Genomic DNA, 14807 nt, shown 5'->3' on the forward strand with positions numbered 1-14807 from the left:
TTCGAGGTAGGTCAGGCAGAATGTGTGTCACGTGCCAGGCGGACCTTTGTTGGAGGTGTGGGCAGAGGGGGAGGTAGGGCAGACGGCGGGACTCTCAGACGAGGACTATTAAAAGGGGAAAAGAATGGCAAACGCAGGAAAAACGGCTGATATTTTATAGATTACCTGCTAGGTAGGCTTGGATATATGGGAGTTGGGTCAGGGCAGTCAGTCTGGAGACGTGGGGAACAGAGAGACAGGAACAAGGGATATGAATTTACTACTGGGGAATATATACTAAGCTCGAGTCTCGTGAAGATGGGTGGTGGTGGCACGAACTATTCTATGTAGTATCGATAGGGAGAAGGTGAAACAGATCAGGTGTGACATTAATAGGTGTAAGGGATATCTCTGACATCTCGTTTCAGTGCGAGAAACTGAATGTGCATGTTCCACTATATTGGACGTAGTTTGATGAGAGTGAATATTCCAATAGCCAAGGATATAGGACGTGCCATAAGAGCAGGGCCATTAGATAATCTTGTTACATTAGGGTAGGGCTACTTCTGAGTGAATTATGTTCGAAGCAAGGAGCACCACACCAATCAGGCTACAACCACTTGCACAACTAACTTCGCTTCACTTGATGGTCTGTATCGTAGCGTAGGTAGCTTATGTCAGCAAATGACTGCTTCAGAAACACAGCACATCTGCAATTTGGTTCAACTTGGTTATCTTGCTTGTTTGGACAGTCAGTTTCTACAGTTGTATTTACACTGGGGTTTATGGTTTGTTTCTGTTACCTGGATTTGATGAAGGTGTGAACATGGCTTTAGAGACAGACAGGGTTTCTGGAGAAAAACTACCTAAGCCTTGAGGCAATGCTGTTGACATTTTCTACAGATAGACAGGGTGTGTGTGTACTTTTTGTTGTGCGTAACTGTGTGTGTGTGTGCAGGGTTGTTATCAGGGTTTTTGTTTCCACTTGTTCTTGTGTAAGTGTTTTTGTCGTGACACTTGGATCTGTAGTTGGTTGGTGTTCGATTGTATTTTTGTCTAAGTGCACGATGCATAAAAAGGTGCATCAAGAACATAGGGCCTCTGTGGAGAAGAACGCAGTGGTCTAGGCACTGCATGCAGCGCTAGCTGTGCCACCAGAGACTCTGGGTTCGCGCAGGCTCTGTGCGCAGCCGGCCGCGACCGCGGGAGGTCCGTGGGGCGACGCACAATTGGCCTAGCGTCGCCCGGGTTAGGGAGGGTTTGGCCGGTAGGGTATCTTTGTCTCATCGCGCACCAGCGACTCCTGTGGCGGGCCGGGCGTAAGTGTTAAATGACCACTAACCAAGGTTGCCAGGTGCACGGTGTTTCCTCCGACACATTGGTGCGGCTGGCTTCCGGGTTGGATGCGCGCTGTGTTAAGAAGCAGTGCGGCTTGGTTGGGTTGTGTTTCGGAGGACGCATGGCTTTCGACCTTCGTCTCTCCCGAGCCTGTACGGGAGTCGTAGCGATGAGACAAGATAGTAATTACTAACAATTGGATACCACAAAATTGGGGAGAAAAAGGGGATAAAATAAAAAAGTTTTTAAAAAAAGTAATGAACATGTACAACGTTGCACCTTGGTCCTCTCCTTCTTCCTCAGACGAACGTCGTTACACCTGGTCCCAGATCTGTTTGTGTTGTTTTGACATCTCGTATGGTCCTTGTCACGACAGTGACCATAGGAGTTGGCAAAACAGCACATAAACAGATCTGGGACCAGACTCGATCTGTATCGGTAAGAGGTCATCTCTGTTGGATTAGGGTGTTTGCCAGCACCCAGGTTACACAATCGTAGACACATCAAATCAATGCAATAGTCGACCACCAATGAGCTTGCAGGATTCCATTTAAGCACCATGAGAAGAAAAAAAAAGATACAGTATTTCGCATACACTATGTACTTTACACAGGAACATTACTAAAAGCCTGGTCCCAGATCTGTTTGTACTCTTGCCAACTCCAACCCTAACATGTCAAGGAGTTGGAATGATAGCACAAACAGGCTGGTACTCAGGCTACTATAAACCAGAATGTTGTCTTTTCTTTGAAAATATGGGCGTATTTATAACAATGAGAGAGCAGTGCTATGGAGAGGAAACAGAGATACTCCACATTTGTATTACGTGTAATGCATGATGCCATCAACGGCTGACTTTTAAGACTGGTTATTTCCTGAGAGACAAACAATATACCTGACCATGCTAATAACAGCTTATGACAGTGGCACTGCAGTTTTGGAGAGCACTACATGGTATTTACAAGTGCTGARAAACATATGATTTAAATACAGACTATTAAACGTGTTTTCACATGCAAACGGGCAGAGCTGACTAACCAGAGCGCAGAGCATGCTCTGTTCGACATTATTGATTACTGATCACTAATGGTCACAATTTTACATCATCACAGACCAGAGCACCACTCAAGGGCCTTTGTTTCTTCTTCTTAGGGCAGTCTGTCTTGGGACAGTCTGTCTGGTCTTGGCTGGGGTTGCCTTTGAGAAATCGCAGAATCTTCTCAATGGTGGCCTCTTGGTACTCATGGGACCACCTGTATCGAGAGAGAAAGGGAGGGGGGAGAGAAAGAGGGAGAAAGGGAAAGAGAAAGAGGAAGGGAGAAAGAGGGMGAGATAAAGAGAGAGGTTGAGTGATAGAAAAAGATRGAGAGAAAGAAAGAAAGAAAGAGAAAGAGAGGGAGACAGAGACAGAGATAGGGGGAAAGAAAATGTAAGAAACTCCAGCGAAGTGCACTTTGGATAAGTGTTCAAACTGCTCATCTCTCTCAAACAGTCTGCCGTCTCTGTCTGACTCACTTGATGCCGTTGAAGTTGAGGATGGTTTTCATGTCCTCAGGCAGAGAGTTTGGGTCAGGCCACATGAAGTTATCAGTGACAGGGACGATGTTCTTCTTCCCAGCGAGAGCTGTGACTATCTCCTGCAGGATTTACGAGAGGTACATTAAATCACAGACAGACACAGTGTCTACGCAGTCTAGACATGTAAGGGGCAGGGGTATATGGGGAAAATAATCTCTCAACTGTAACATTGTTCTGTATGCAGTGCAGGGGCGTCAATAGGGTATGGTAGAGTATGGCAGTCGCCACCAACAATTTAAAATAGGCTACTAAAATCATTCCAAGGCAAATGCATTATTAGCGGRCTGGCTTTAGGACCATGCACACGCCTTTGAGCGTGCGAGAAGGGTGTTTGTCCGGCTGGATGCCTTTGAGAGAGCACATCAACGCAGCTGCAGTGAACAGTGCAACTTTTCTTTCAAAACAGTGCAGAGGTGGAAGATGGTTGTAGATGGCTAGGTAATTACTGTTTGACTTGATATGAAACTAAACTTGAGTTTAATACCGGTGCTGAACTAGTGGGTACAGTAGCAGCTAATTTCTGTATGACGTGATTGTAGAATGTTAAGTCTTTTATTGACTAAGGTGAATGAAGCTATAGCAGCAAGGTGATAATGTCCAGTCAATTTTGCTTGTTTTTGCAGTTTGTTTTTAGCGTGTAGCAATGGAGTACATGAGCTTCAACTTTATATAAATTCCTTGGAGCTTCAACGTTGCCATTCCCTAAGTTCAGCTGAAATGACGCCACTGATGCAGGGGACCTCTCTATGTCTAATATTGTATATCACCAACATATAGATGGAACATCTAGACATGTRAAGGCTAGAGTGACAGGATTATACACATAGAAAAAAATGGAATTCCATCTAGATACTATTGGATCTACACTGAACGAACAAAACATTATGAACACCTGCTCGTTCCATGACAGACTGACCAGGTGAATCCACGTGAAAGCTATGATCCCTTGTTGATGTTCGTCGGAGCATGGACTATACAAGGTGTTGAAACCGTTCCACAGGGATGCTGCCCCATGTTGACTCCAATAATTCCCACAGTTGTGTCAAGTTGGCTGGATGTCCTTTGGGTAGGGAACAGGAAACTGTTGATAGTGAAAAACCCAGCAGTGTTTCAGTTGTTGACACAAACCGGTGCGCATTGCTTACCCCATTCAAAAGCACTTAAACATTTGGTCTTGCCCATTCACCCTCTGAATGGCACACATACACAATCCATGTCTCGAGGCTTAAAAATCCTTCTTTATCCTGTCTCCTCCTCTTCATCTACACTGGTTGAAGTGGATTTAACAAGTGACATCAATAACGGATCATAGTGTTCACCTGGATTCACCTGGTCAGTCTATGTCATGGAAAAAGTAATGTTTTGTATACTCAGTGTATATTGTTATGTATGCAGAACCTATCTATGTATAGATCCATCTATGTCTTACCTTGTGTACCCAGTCCTTCATGCCAGTGTCACCCATGCACTTGTCGAGGGCGTTGGCAGACAGCACCAGGATGAAGTTCCGTGCCCGCTGGACGCTCTGGATCAGCTTGTCCTCAAACTTCCCTGCTTCCAGCTTCTCCACATCAATGAACACACTGAAACCTCTGACCTGCAGGTGGACCTTCAACAGACGGGGGGGGGGGGGGGGGGGGAGTAACAATTGACGATCTATAGATCTTAGCCTCCAGATAATCCTGACAAACCTGATAATGTTGTTCCAAAGCTCCCTAGCTTTTCCTCTCTCCTGACTATTATTCCTCGCCCTATCCATGACTCTCCCTCTTCCTCTCCCTCTCTGCAGACCTGGCGAGCTGGGAACCGGTAGTCCTGCGGTAGCTAATAAACACGTCCGGTCCAGGGGGCTGGGCATCGGTCAGACACGGCTTAATCGGCCTACGGGCGGCTGCCAGGATCTTGGCGCGATGGATGCCGTTCTCTAGGAGAAAAGGAATACTTTATTCTCCATTGTCTTGCAGGGAACGTAAATGTGGCTTTTGGCTCACAACCCACCTATGTAACAGTCTGACTGGAGCTGCTGGTCGGTGAGGTGGAGGACGTTCTTGCGGTCCACGCCAGACTGCACCAGGCCGTAGGTGTACTGGCGGAAGCGTGGGTTCACCTCGCCCAGCCAGTCAGCCATGTTGTTGGGGTCACAGGTCGAGTAGTTGGCGTAGGTCTTCAGCACGCGCAGGTCACGGAGGAACCTAGAAGACAAAACAAAATGGAGTGGGCAGGGTGAGGTGGGGATTTTTATTTCAATGCTCAATTTCACTGATGTTGACTGGTGTAACAGACTTTTTATAAGCTTGACAGATGACTGAACTAACCTCTTGCGAGTGAGTCCTGCGGTCATGCCCAGGTCAGTGCTCAGCTCCTGGTCTGTGATGTTCAGCAGTAGGTCACCATCCACCTGCAGCTCCTGAAGGATAGGCAGAGAGAGTAGAGAGAAAGACTGAGTTAATTTAGTGAGTAAGTGTAACGGCTATCGTCGGTGGAAGAAGGTGAGGACCAAGGTGCAGCGTGGTAAGTGTTCATGATATTTAATAATAATCAAACCTGAACACTGAATAACAAAACAACAAAGAAACAACCRAAAACAGCTCTGTCTGGTGCAGACACACAAAGACTGAAAATAACCACCCACAAAACCCAACAGAAAACAGGCTACCTAAATATGGTTCCCAATCAGGGACAACGATAAACAGCTGCCTCTGATTGAGAACCTTATCAGGCCAAACACAGAAATAGAAAATCATAGAAAAACTAACATAGACAACCCACCCAACTCACGCCCTGACCATACTAAAACAAAAGACAAAACAAAGGAACTAAGGTCAGAACGTGATAGTAAGAGGCTAAGGAGAAATACAGGTAACTGCCAAAACAAAGGAAACACCAACATAAAATGTCTTAATAGGTTGTTGGGCCACCACAAGCCAGAACAGCTTTAATGCGACTTGGCATAGATTCTACAAGTGTCTGGAACTCTATTGGAGGGATGCTTTGCTGATGGTGGTGGAAAACGCTGTCTCCAGAATCTCCCATAAGTGTTTAATTGGGTTGAGATCTGGTGACTAAGATGGCCACGGCATATGGTTTACATTGTTTTCATGCTCATCAAACCATTCAGTGACCACTCGTGCCCTATGGATGGGGGCATTGTCATCGTATGGGGGCATAGTCATGGTTGACAAAATAATGGCCAAAATACTGGCCTGCCCATAATTTTTATACATGTCCCTAAGCATGATGTTATGTTAATTGCTTAATTAACTCAGGAACCACATCTGCGTGAAAGCGCCTGCTTTCAATGTACTTAGTGTCCTTCATTTACTCAAGTATTTCTATTATTTTGGTAGTTACCTGTAGCTATCCATATCTAATAGATATGAAACCAAACATTCACCTTATTTTGTCACCATCTTTACAAGGACTATAGAAGAGCATTCTCATTGTTTATTGTTCAAACCTTGTCTTTTGCTATCGCTATCTCTATCTATCTTTCTCTCTCACACACACACACTGAGACACAGAAACACACACCTGGAAGCGCTCAGTATAAGAGCTGAATCCAATCACTTGGAGCCATCTCTGCACCTCACCACCCTTCCAGTTGGGCACAGAGGAGAGGATACGTCGCGGCACCTCCTCCCCCATCATCCCCAGTGCCCGCTTGGCCAAGGCACAGGCCGTCCCGTTGCTGGAGTACATGACAATCCTTTTCAGGCTCTGCACCGCACCTATCTCCTGGAAGATCTGGGAGGAAGAATGTACACACATTCAATTGTATGTCCATTGATATTGTAGGGCTGGTGATTTTAATGAAGGAACATTTAAATCCATTTTACCTCATTTTTACCGGTATGTCACCTGTGCAACTAGATGAAACAAAACTTGATCACATTTACTCCACACACAGAAATGCATACAAGGCTCTCCCTCACCCTCCCTTTGGCAAATMTGACCATAACTCTATCCTCATGATTCCTGCTTACAAGCAAAAACTCTAACAGGAAGTAACAGTGACGCACTCAATACGGAAGTGGTCAGATGAAACGGATGCTAACGGACTGTTTCGCTAGCACAGACTGGAATATGTTCCAGGATTCATCCGATAACATTGAGGAGTTTACCACATCAGTCACTGGCTTCATTAATAAGTGCATCGACRATGTCATCCCCACAGTGACCGCACGTACTGTACATATCCCAACCAAAAGCCATGGATTACAGGCAACATCCGCACTGAGCTATAGGTTGGAGCTACTGCTTTCAAGAAGCAGGATACTCATCCGGMTGTTTATAAGAAATCCCGCTACGACCTTCAATGMGCCATCAAACATCCAGCTTGAACGCTCGTCGGATGTGGCAGGGCTTGCAAACTATTACGGATTACAAAGGGAAACCCAGCCRYAARCTGCCCAGTGAYGCGAGCCTACCAGACAAGCTAAATGCCTTYTATGCTCGTTTCGAGGCAAGTAACACTAAACCATGCATGAGAGCGCCAGCAGGCCCAAACGATTGTGTGTTCTCGCTCTCCGTAGCCAATGTAAGACCTTTAAACAGGTTAACATTCACAAGGCCGCGGGGCCAGATGGATACCAGGACACATACTAAGAGCATGTGCTTACCAGCTGGCGGGTGTCTTCACTGACATTTTCAAACTCTCCCTGACCCAGTCTGTAATACCTACATGTTTCAAGCAGATCACCATAGTCCCTTTGCCCAAGAACGCCCAGGTAACCTGTCTAAATGTCTATTGCCCATAGCACTCACATCATTAGCCATGAAATACTTTGAAAGGCTGGTCATGGCTCACATCAACACCAACATCCCAGACACTCTGGACCCACTCCAAATTGCATACAGCCTCAATAGATCCACAGATGACACTGCCCTCCCCCAGCTGGACGAGAAGAACACCTACAGTTGAAGTCAGAAGTTTACATACACTTAGGTTGGAGTCATTAAATCTCGTTTTTCTTGCCTCCCGGGTGGCGCAGTGGTCTAGAGCACTGCATCGCAGTGCTAGCTGCGCCACCAGAGTCTCTGGGTTCGCGCCCAGGCTCTGTCGCAGCCGGCCGCGACCGGGAGGTCCGTGGGGCGACGCACAATTGGCATAGCGTCGTCCGGGTAGGGAGGGGTTTTGGCCGTAGGGATATCCTTGTCTCATCGCCGCAGTGCGCGCTAACCGAGGGCGGGGGTGCAGCGTGTTTCCTCCGACACAATTGGTGCGCTGGCTTCCAGGTGGAGCGCGCGCTGTGTTAAGAAGCAGTGCGGCTTGTTGGGTTGTGCTTCGGAGGACGCCTGGCTTTTCGACCTTCGTCTCTCCCGAGCCGTACGGGAGTTGTAGCGATGAGACAAGATAGTAATTACTAGCGATTGGATACCACGAAAATTGGGGAGAAAAGGGGATAAAATTTAATCTCGTTTTTCAACCACTTCACAAAATTCCGTGTTACAAAAACTATATGTTGGCAAGTCGCGTCTAGGACATCTACTTCTGTGCATGACACAAGTAATTTTTTCCCAACAATTGTTTACAGACAGATTATTCACTAAAACGCAGTTCTATATCGACATAACTGTATCACAATTCCAGTGGGTCAGAAGTTTACATACACTATGTTGACTGTGCTCTTAAACAGCTTGGAAAACCAAAAATTATTGTCATGGCTTTAGAAGCTTTCTGATAGGCTAATTGACATCATTTGAGCTCAATTGAAGGTGTAACTGTGGATGTATTTCAAGCCTACCATCCAACTCAGTTAGTCTTTGCTTGACATCATGGAAAATCAAAAGAAATCAGCCAAGACCTCAGAAACCATTGTAGACCTCCAACAGTCTGGTTCATCCTTAAGAGCAATTTCCAAATGCCTGAAGGTACCACAATTCATCTGTACAACAACATAGTACACAAGTATAAACACCATGGGAACACGCAGCCGTGTCATACCGCTCAGGAAGGAGAAGCGGTTCAGTCTCCTAGAGATTAACGTACTTTGGTGCGAAATGGCAAATCACTCCCAGAACCACAGCAAAGGACTTGTGAAGATGCTGGAGGAAGCAGGTACAAAAGTATCTATATCACAGTAAAACGAGTTCTATATCGACATAACCCGAAAGGCTGCTCAGCAAGAAAGAAGCCACTGCTCCAAACGGTTTGCAACTGCTGTAACGCTCTGGGTGTCGGGGGTGTGAAGTCAGGCGCAGGAAACACCAGAGAGTTCAATATAGTGCTTTTAATGCACACACCGGTAAACAACTCCCCACGAAAAACACGGTGGTACAAACAAATGCCCCATACACGGGGACGAAAAAACAGTCCAAATACACTCTACGAACGAAATAAAACAATACGTTCGTCTACCTCCCGATACCAAGGTACAACTGATCAATCCCGCACAAAGAAACGGGCGGGCTGGCTGACTAATAAAGCCCAACTAATACAATCACCTCAACACAGGTTAACAAATAAACACAAAGGAGGGGGAGGAAAAAGAGTCAGTGGCAGCTAGTAGGGCCGGTGACGACGACCGCCGAGCGCCACCCGAACGGGAAGGGGAGTCACCTTCGGTCGGAGTCGTGACAACTGCACATGGGGACTAAGAATCATACTTTTTGGGAAATGTCCTCTGGTCTATGAAACAAAAATGTTTGGCCATAATGACCACGTGTATGTTTGGAGGAAAAAGGGGTACGTTTGCAAGCCGAAGAACACCATCCCAACCGCGAAGCACGGGGTGGCAGCATCATGTGTGGGGGTGCTTTGCTGCAGGAGGGACTGGTGCACTTCACAAAATAGATGGCATCATGATATATTGAAGAAACATTCTAAGACATCAGTCAGGAAGTTAAAGCTTGGTCGCAAATGGGTCTTCCAAGTGGACAATGACCCCAAGCATACTTCCAAGTTGTGGCAAAATGGCTTAAGGACAACAAAGTCAAGGTATTGGAGTGGCCATCACAAAGCCCTGACCTCAATCCCATAGAACATTTGTGGGCAGAACTGAAAAATGTGTGCGAGCAAGGAGGCCTACAAACCTGACTCAGTTACACCAGCTCTGTCAGGAGGAATGGGACCATAATTCAACAAACTTATTGTGGGAAGCTTGTGGAAGGCGACCCGAAACGTTTGACCCAAGTTAAAACAATTTAAAGGCAATGCTACTAAATACTAATTGAGTGTATGTAAACTTCTGACCCACTGGGAATGTGATGACAGAAATAAAAGCTGAAATAAATCATTCTCTCTACTATTATTCTGACATTTCACATTCTAAAATAAAGTGAGTGATCCTAACTGACCTAAGACAGGGAATTTTTACTAGGATTAAATGTCAGGAATTGTGAAAAACTGAGTTGAAATGTATTTGGCTAAGGTGTATGTAAACTTCCGACTTCAACTGTATGTGAGAATGCTGTTCATTGACTACAGCTCAACGTTCAACATTATAGTGCCCTCTAAGCTTATCACTAAGCTCAGGACCCTGGGACTGAACACCTCCCTCTGCAACTGGATCCTGGACTTCCTGATGGGTCACACCCTGGTGGTGAGGGTAGGCAACACCAGGGGGTGGCTGACCCTCAACACGGGCCCATCTGGGGTGCATGCTTAAGTCTCCTCCTGTACTCCTGTTCACCCAAGACTTCGTGGCTGTGCACGACTCCAATACCATCATTAAGTTTGCTGACGAMACAACAGTGGTAGGCCTGATCACCGACAACAATGAGACCACCTATGGAGAGGATGTCACAGACCTGGCAGTGTGGTRCCAGGACAACAACCTCTCCCTCAATGTCAGCAAGACAAAGGAGCTGATTGTGGACTACAGAAAATGGAGGGTCGAGCACGCCTCCATCCACATCATCGGTGCCATAGTGGACTTGTCAAAGACTCCAGCCACCAAAGTCATAGACTGTTCTCTCTGCTATAACACGGCAAGCGGTACCGATACACCAAGTTTGGAACCAACAGGACCCTGAACAGCTTCTACCCCCAAGCCATAAGACTACTAAATAGTTAACCAAATAGCTAACTGGACAATCTGCATTGACCCCTTTTGGACTAATTATTTTGACTCATTACATATGCTGCTGCTACTGTTAATTATCTATCCTGTTGCCTAGTCACTTTACCCTACCTATATGCACATATCTACCTCAATTACATCATACCCCTGCACATTGACTCTGTACTGGTATTCCATGTACAGTTTTTAGCCAAGTTATCGTTACTCATTGTGTATTTATTCATAGTGATATTATTTGTATTCATTTTTCACTCTTCATTGCTGGGAAGTAAGCATTTCATAGTTAGTCTACACCTGCTGTTMACAAAGCGTGTGACAAATGCAATTTAATTTGATTTTATATATAGTTAGGTAAGTGGGCACCAGAAGTGGTTTTAGGCCCCAAAAGGTTGTTGGGTGAAATCCCTGTATCCACTACCCACTAAAGCAGGGTTTCCAAAACTCGGTCCTYTGGACACCAAGGGGTGCACATTTAGGTTTTTGTCCTAGCACTACACAGCTGATTCAAATAATCAACTAATCATCAAGCTTTGATCATTTGAATCAGCTGTGTAGTGTTAGGACAAAAACCTAAACGTGCACCAAGTTTGGGAAACTCTGCACTAAGGTGTAGTGGTCACCACAGGGAGGGYGTGCAGGCTTTTGTTCCAGCCCAGCACGAACACATCTGATTCAGCAAATCAACTGCTTATCAAGGTTGAACCAGGTGTGCTTTTGTTCCCTGATACTGACCTTGGTGTTCCGCTGGCGTGACTTGATGCTGGTCTCGACACACAAGTAGAAGGCAGCGATACACTTCCCCTCCAGTCTGGCCCCATCCAATAGTGGCAGCAGCTGCTGTAAGTCTGCAGCCGTCCTCCCCTGCATGCTGTCCGCACTGTCCAGCAAGCTCCTGGCAAACTCATCAGGGTCCAGAGATGCAATAAAGGGCTCCACCAGCTCCAACGTCCCTGACTTCACCACCTATAATAATACATTTAGCAGACACTTTAATCCAGGAAAATTTACAGTGTTGTGTGCATACATGTTTTCGTATAGGTGGCCAGTGCAGGAATCAAACCAACCACCCTRGCGTTACAAGCTCCGTGCTGTACTAACTGAGCCACACAGGACCCACCTCCTGCTCGATCTCCCGGTTATTGGCGAGCACGGCCACCGCTAAACACGCATGGAAGCGGATGAGCTCGTCCTCTTTAGAGAACGCCAACGGAAACAACCACTCGGCTGCCTGCTTCTCGATCATCAGCCGCTGGCAGTGATGGCCGCCATACATGGCGCAGTTGGCAAGTGCCACGGCACAGTGGCGGAGGACGGTGGGGTCGGTACCGCGGCACCAGAAGAGCAGGGCATCCAGGGCGCCGTTGGTGATGAGCTGGGCGGACGTCTCCTCGGTGTGTTTGAACATGTGCTCCAGGATGCCTGAGACACTGCGGGCCAGCTGGGCGTCCTCTGTCTCCCTCGTCAGGTTCAGGATCACCCCCAGACCCATGTGAGCCACGTAATCTCTGAATAGGAAGAGAGAGAGGTGAAGAGGGTAAAGAAAAGTATTAGTATATAACTAGGCTGGGTTGGGTAGGTTAATTTCAAAATGTAATCCGTTACAGATACTAGTTACCTGTCCAAAATTMTTTTGGATTACTCAAACTCAGTAACGTAATCTGATCTGATTACATTCAGTTACTTTTAGATTACTTTCCCCACTCGCTCAGGTGGAACAAATTTACATTTGCTCCTTTTTTCAATGCTGATTTGAATGTCATTGAGAAAACAGAGAAGTGTTAAATATTTTTTCGCAAACATTCTTTCTGAATGTAAAACTTACCCTCRAAGTAATCATCTAGTTTTTCAAAAGTATCTGTAACCTGATTACAATATTTCGGCTGGTAACGCAACCATTACCGTAATTGCGGCAACAATTACATGTAATCAGTTCCTCCCCAACCCAGTGGCTGAGTTTATAAATGTATTTTTTAACCTTTATTTAACTAGGCAAGTCAGTTAAGAACAAATTCTTATTTACAATGACAGCCTACCGGGGAACWGTGGGTTAACTGCCTTGTTCAGGTGCAGAACGACAGATTTGTACCTTGTCAGCTCGGGGATTCAATCCAGCAACCTTTCAGTTACTGACCCAACGCTCTAACCACTAGGMTGCCTCTGCCTGTTCTAACCACTAGGCTGCCTGGCGCCCCAGAACGACTAAGATTTATCTGTATCTGGGTCCTGGAAACTGGCCCTAAAGTTTAGGACCAAGGTAATATGTTGTACAACTGAAAAAGTGCATGTAGGCCTGTAGTGAATACACACCTGTTCTCAGAGACCAGTATCTGCTCCAGTAGTTTGGCAGACTCATAGGTGATCTCCACAGCAGGTGTCATTAGGAGTTGCAGGAGCAGCTCCAGTCCTCCGTCCAGTCGTATCCTGTTGCATATCTCCTCCGCGACCTGCCGGCCCACAGTAGGCAGAACCCAGGCCTCCTCCACTAACTGGAACGTCTCTGCGATGGCCCTGCGGGTCTCGTCTAGATCCGATGTATCTTTGGCTGATTTCAGTGTCTTGATAGCGGAGCGCAGGGCCGGGAGCGAAGTATCCAAAACATCCTGGACGTCGGCACCGTGGACACCCGGTGAGACCGGTGGTGCTTTCGKTTCCGAGGATGAGCTCGAGCTGCCCGACCTCCGGTTCCCAATCCGGCTGACATATTCCGGTACAGTGAGTCTTTCGGMGCTGAACATGGAGAGGTATCGATAGAGTCTCCAGAGGGAAATAGTTAGAGATAAGAGCATCAACCGCCAATCTCTGTCAGGGCCAAGAGGGCTTGTTGCAGGCCCCGATCAATAACAGATCGATTATCAGGCCAGTTTCTCTGGAGAAATAAACGTGTGCGTAATAACCTGGTTATAACTGAATGGGAAACAATGTTTGTCTTGCAATCAAGTTGTTTAGATACATGAACAAACCACAATAGGTGAAATTACAATCCCATCATCTGGACAGGATGYTGAGCTATAAAATCAAAGTGACGGCTTTCACTAAATTGCATCATCATCACACTGATGTCATCTTTGAAAATAAGYGAATAAAGACTCATCTCGCATCATCATGACCAAGCCGTCACACTATGCTTGCATTTAAACACGGATGTCCTCCGTTTTCTCCTATCATTTACACAAGGCCTTGTTGGATCAAATTATGTCTACTCAGAATAACCCGACGCCAAATAAATTATCAAGCCTTCACTGTGTCCACTATTAGATAATGTATCACCACTGCGRATGTTTAGAGAACTCCTAGACAGGGAAAACAATTGTCTCAAAAAGCCCATTACATATCAAATTACGTTACCAGCTGGATGGAGAAATATAAACAGCTCTGTTGTCTTCTGTCTCTCGCTTGCAATATTGAGGTTTAATCCAGAGAAAGACGCACTGTCGATCACAATGACTCTCACGGTTTTCCTTTTTCCTGTCTATTCACATGACTATATTGAAACGACTTGTTATGCTTTAATCCATAACAAATATATCTTATTTGGGCTACGTATTCTTAAAATAGCCTCTCTCCTTGACATCCTTGACTCAGCATCCTCGAACGTCCTCGAAGCTAGGACCGCCCATTATCTTCAGGATATATTTACAGACGGACATGTCATGCCGAGGCCCGCTCAGCAACAAAGCGCCAGTATGGTGCTCATCTCCACTATGCCCCCTTGTGGATAAAGGTAGAAGTATAATCAATCAACAAGGTGGTACACACATTAACTGTGCTAAATAGGTTATTATGGCGTTACAATAAGATACAACAGTGCACATCAATTGCTACACTACATGTCCAAAAGTATGTGGACACCTMCTCTTTGAACATCTCATTCATGGGCATTAATATGGAGTT

General features: G+C 46.0%; 1 protein-coding gene across 1 annotated transcript; it reads right to left on the reverse strand.

Moving 5' to 3' along the window:
• Window positions 1-1848: 1848 nt before the first annotated feature.
• On the reverse strand, window positions 1849-14570 carry LOC111959413 (NAD(+) hydrolase SARM1). Its single transcript, XM_023980934.1, has 10 exons — window positions 13224-14570; window positions 12034-12421; window positions 11649-11879; window positions 6427-6639; window positions 5211-5302; window positions 4894-5087; window positions 4688-4819; window positions 4325-4515; window positions 2833-2954; window positions 1849-2570 (listed from the first exon to the last, which is right to left on the reverse strand). The coding sequence occupies exons 1-10, from the start codon at window positions 13700-13702 to the stop codon at window positions 2408-2410; spliced, it is 2205 nt and encodes a 734-aa protein (XP_023836702.1). The 5' UTR covers window positions 13703-14570; the 3' UTR covers window positions 1849-2407.
• Window positions 14571-14807: the final 237 nt, after the last annotated feature.

This window comes from Salvelinus sp. IW2-2015, linkage group LG4p (assembly GCF_002910315.2).
Source record: "Salvelinus sp. IW2-2015 linkage group LG4p, ASM291031v2, whole genome shotgun sequence".
Lineage (NCBI taxonomy): Eukaryota > Metazoa > Chordata > Actinopteri > Salmoniformes > Salmonidae > Salvelinus > Salvelinus sp. IW2-2015.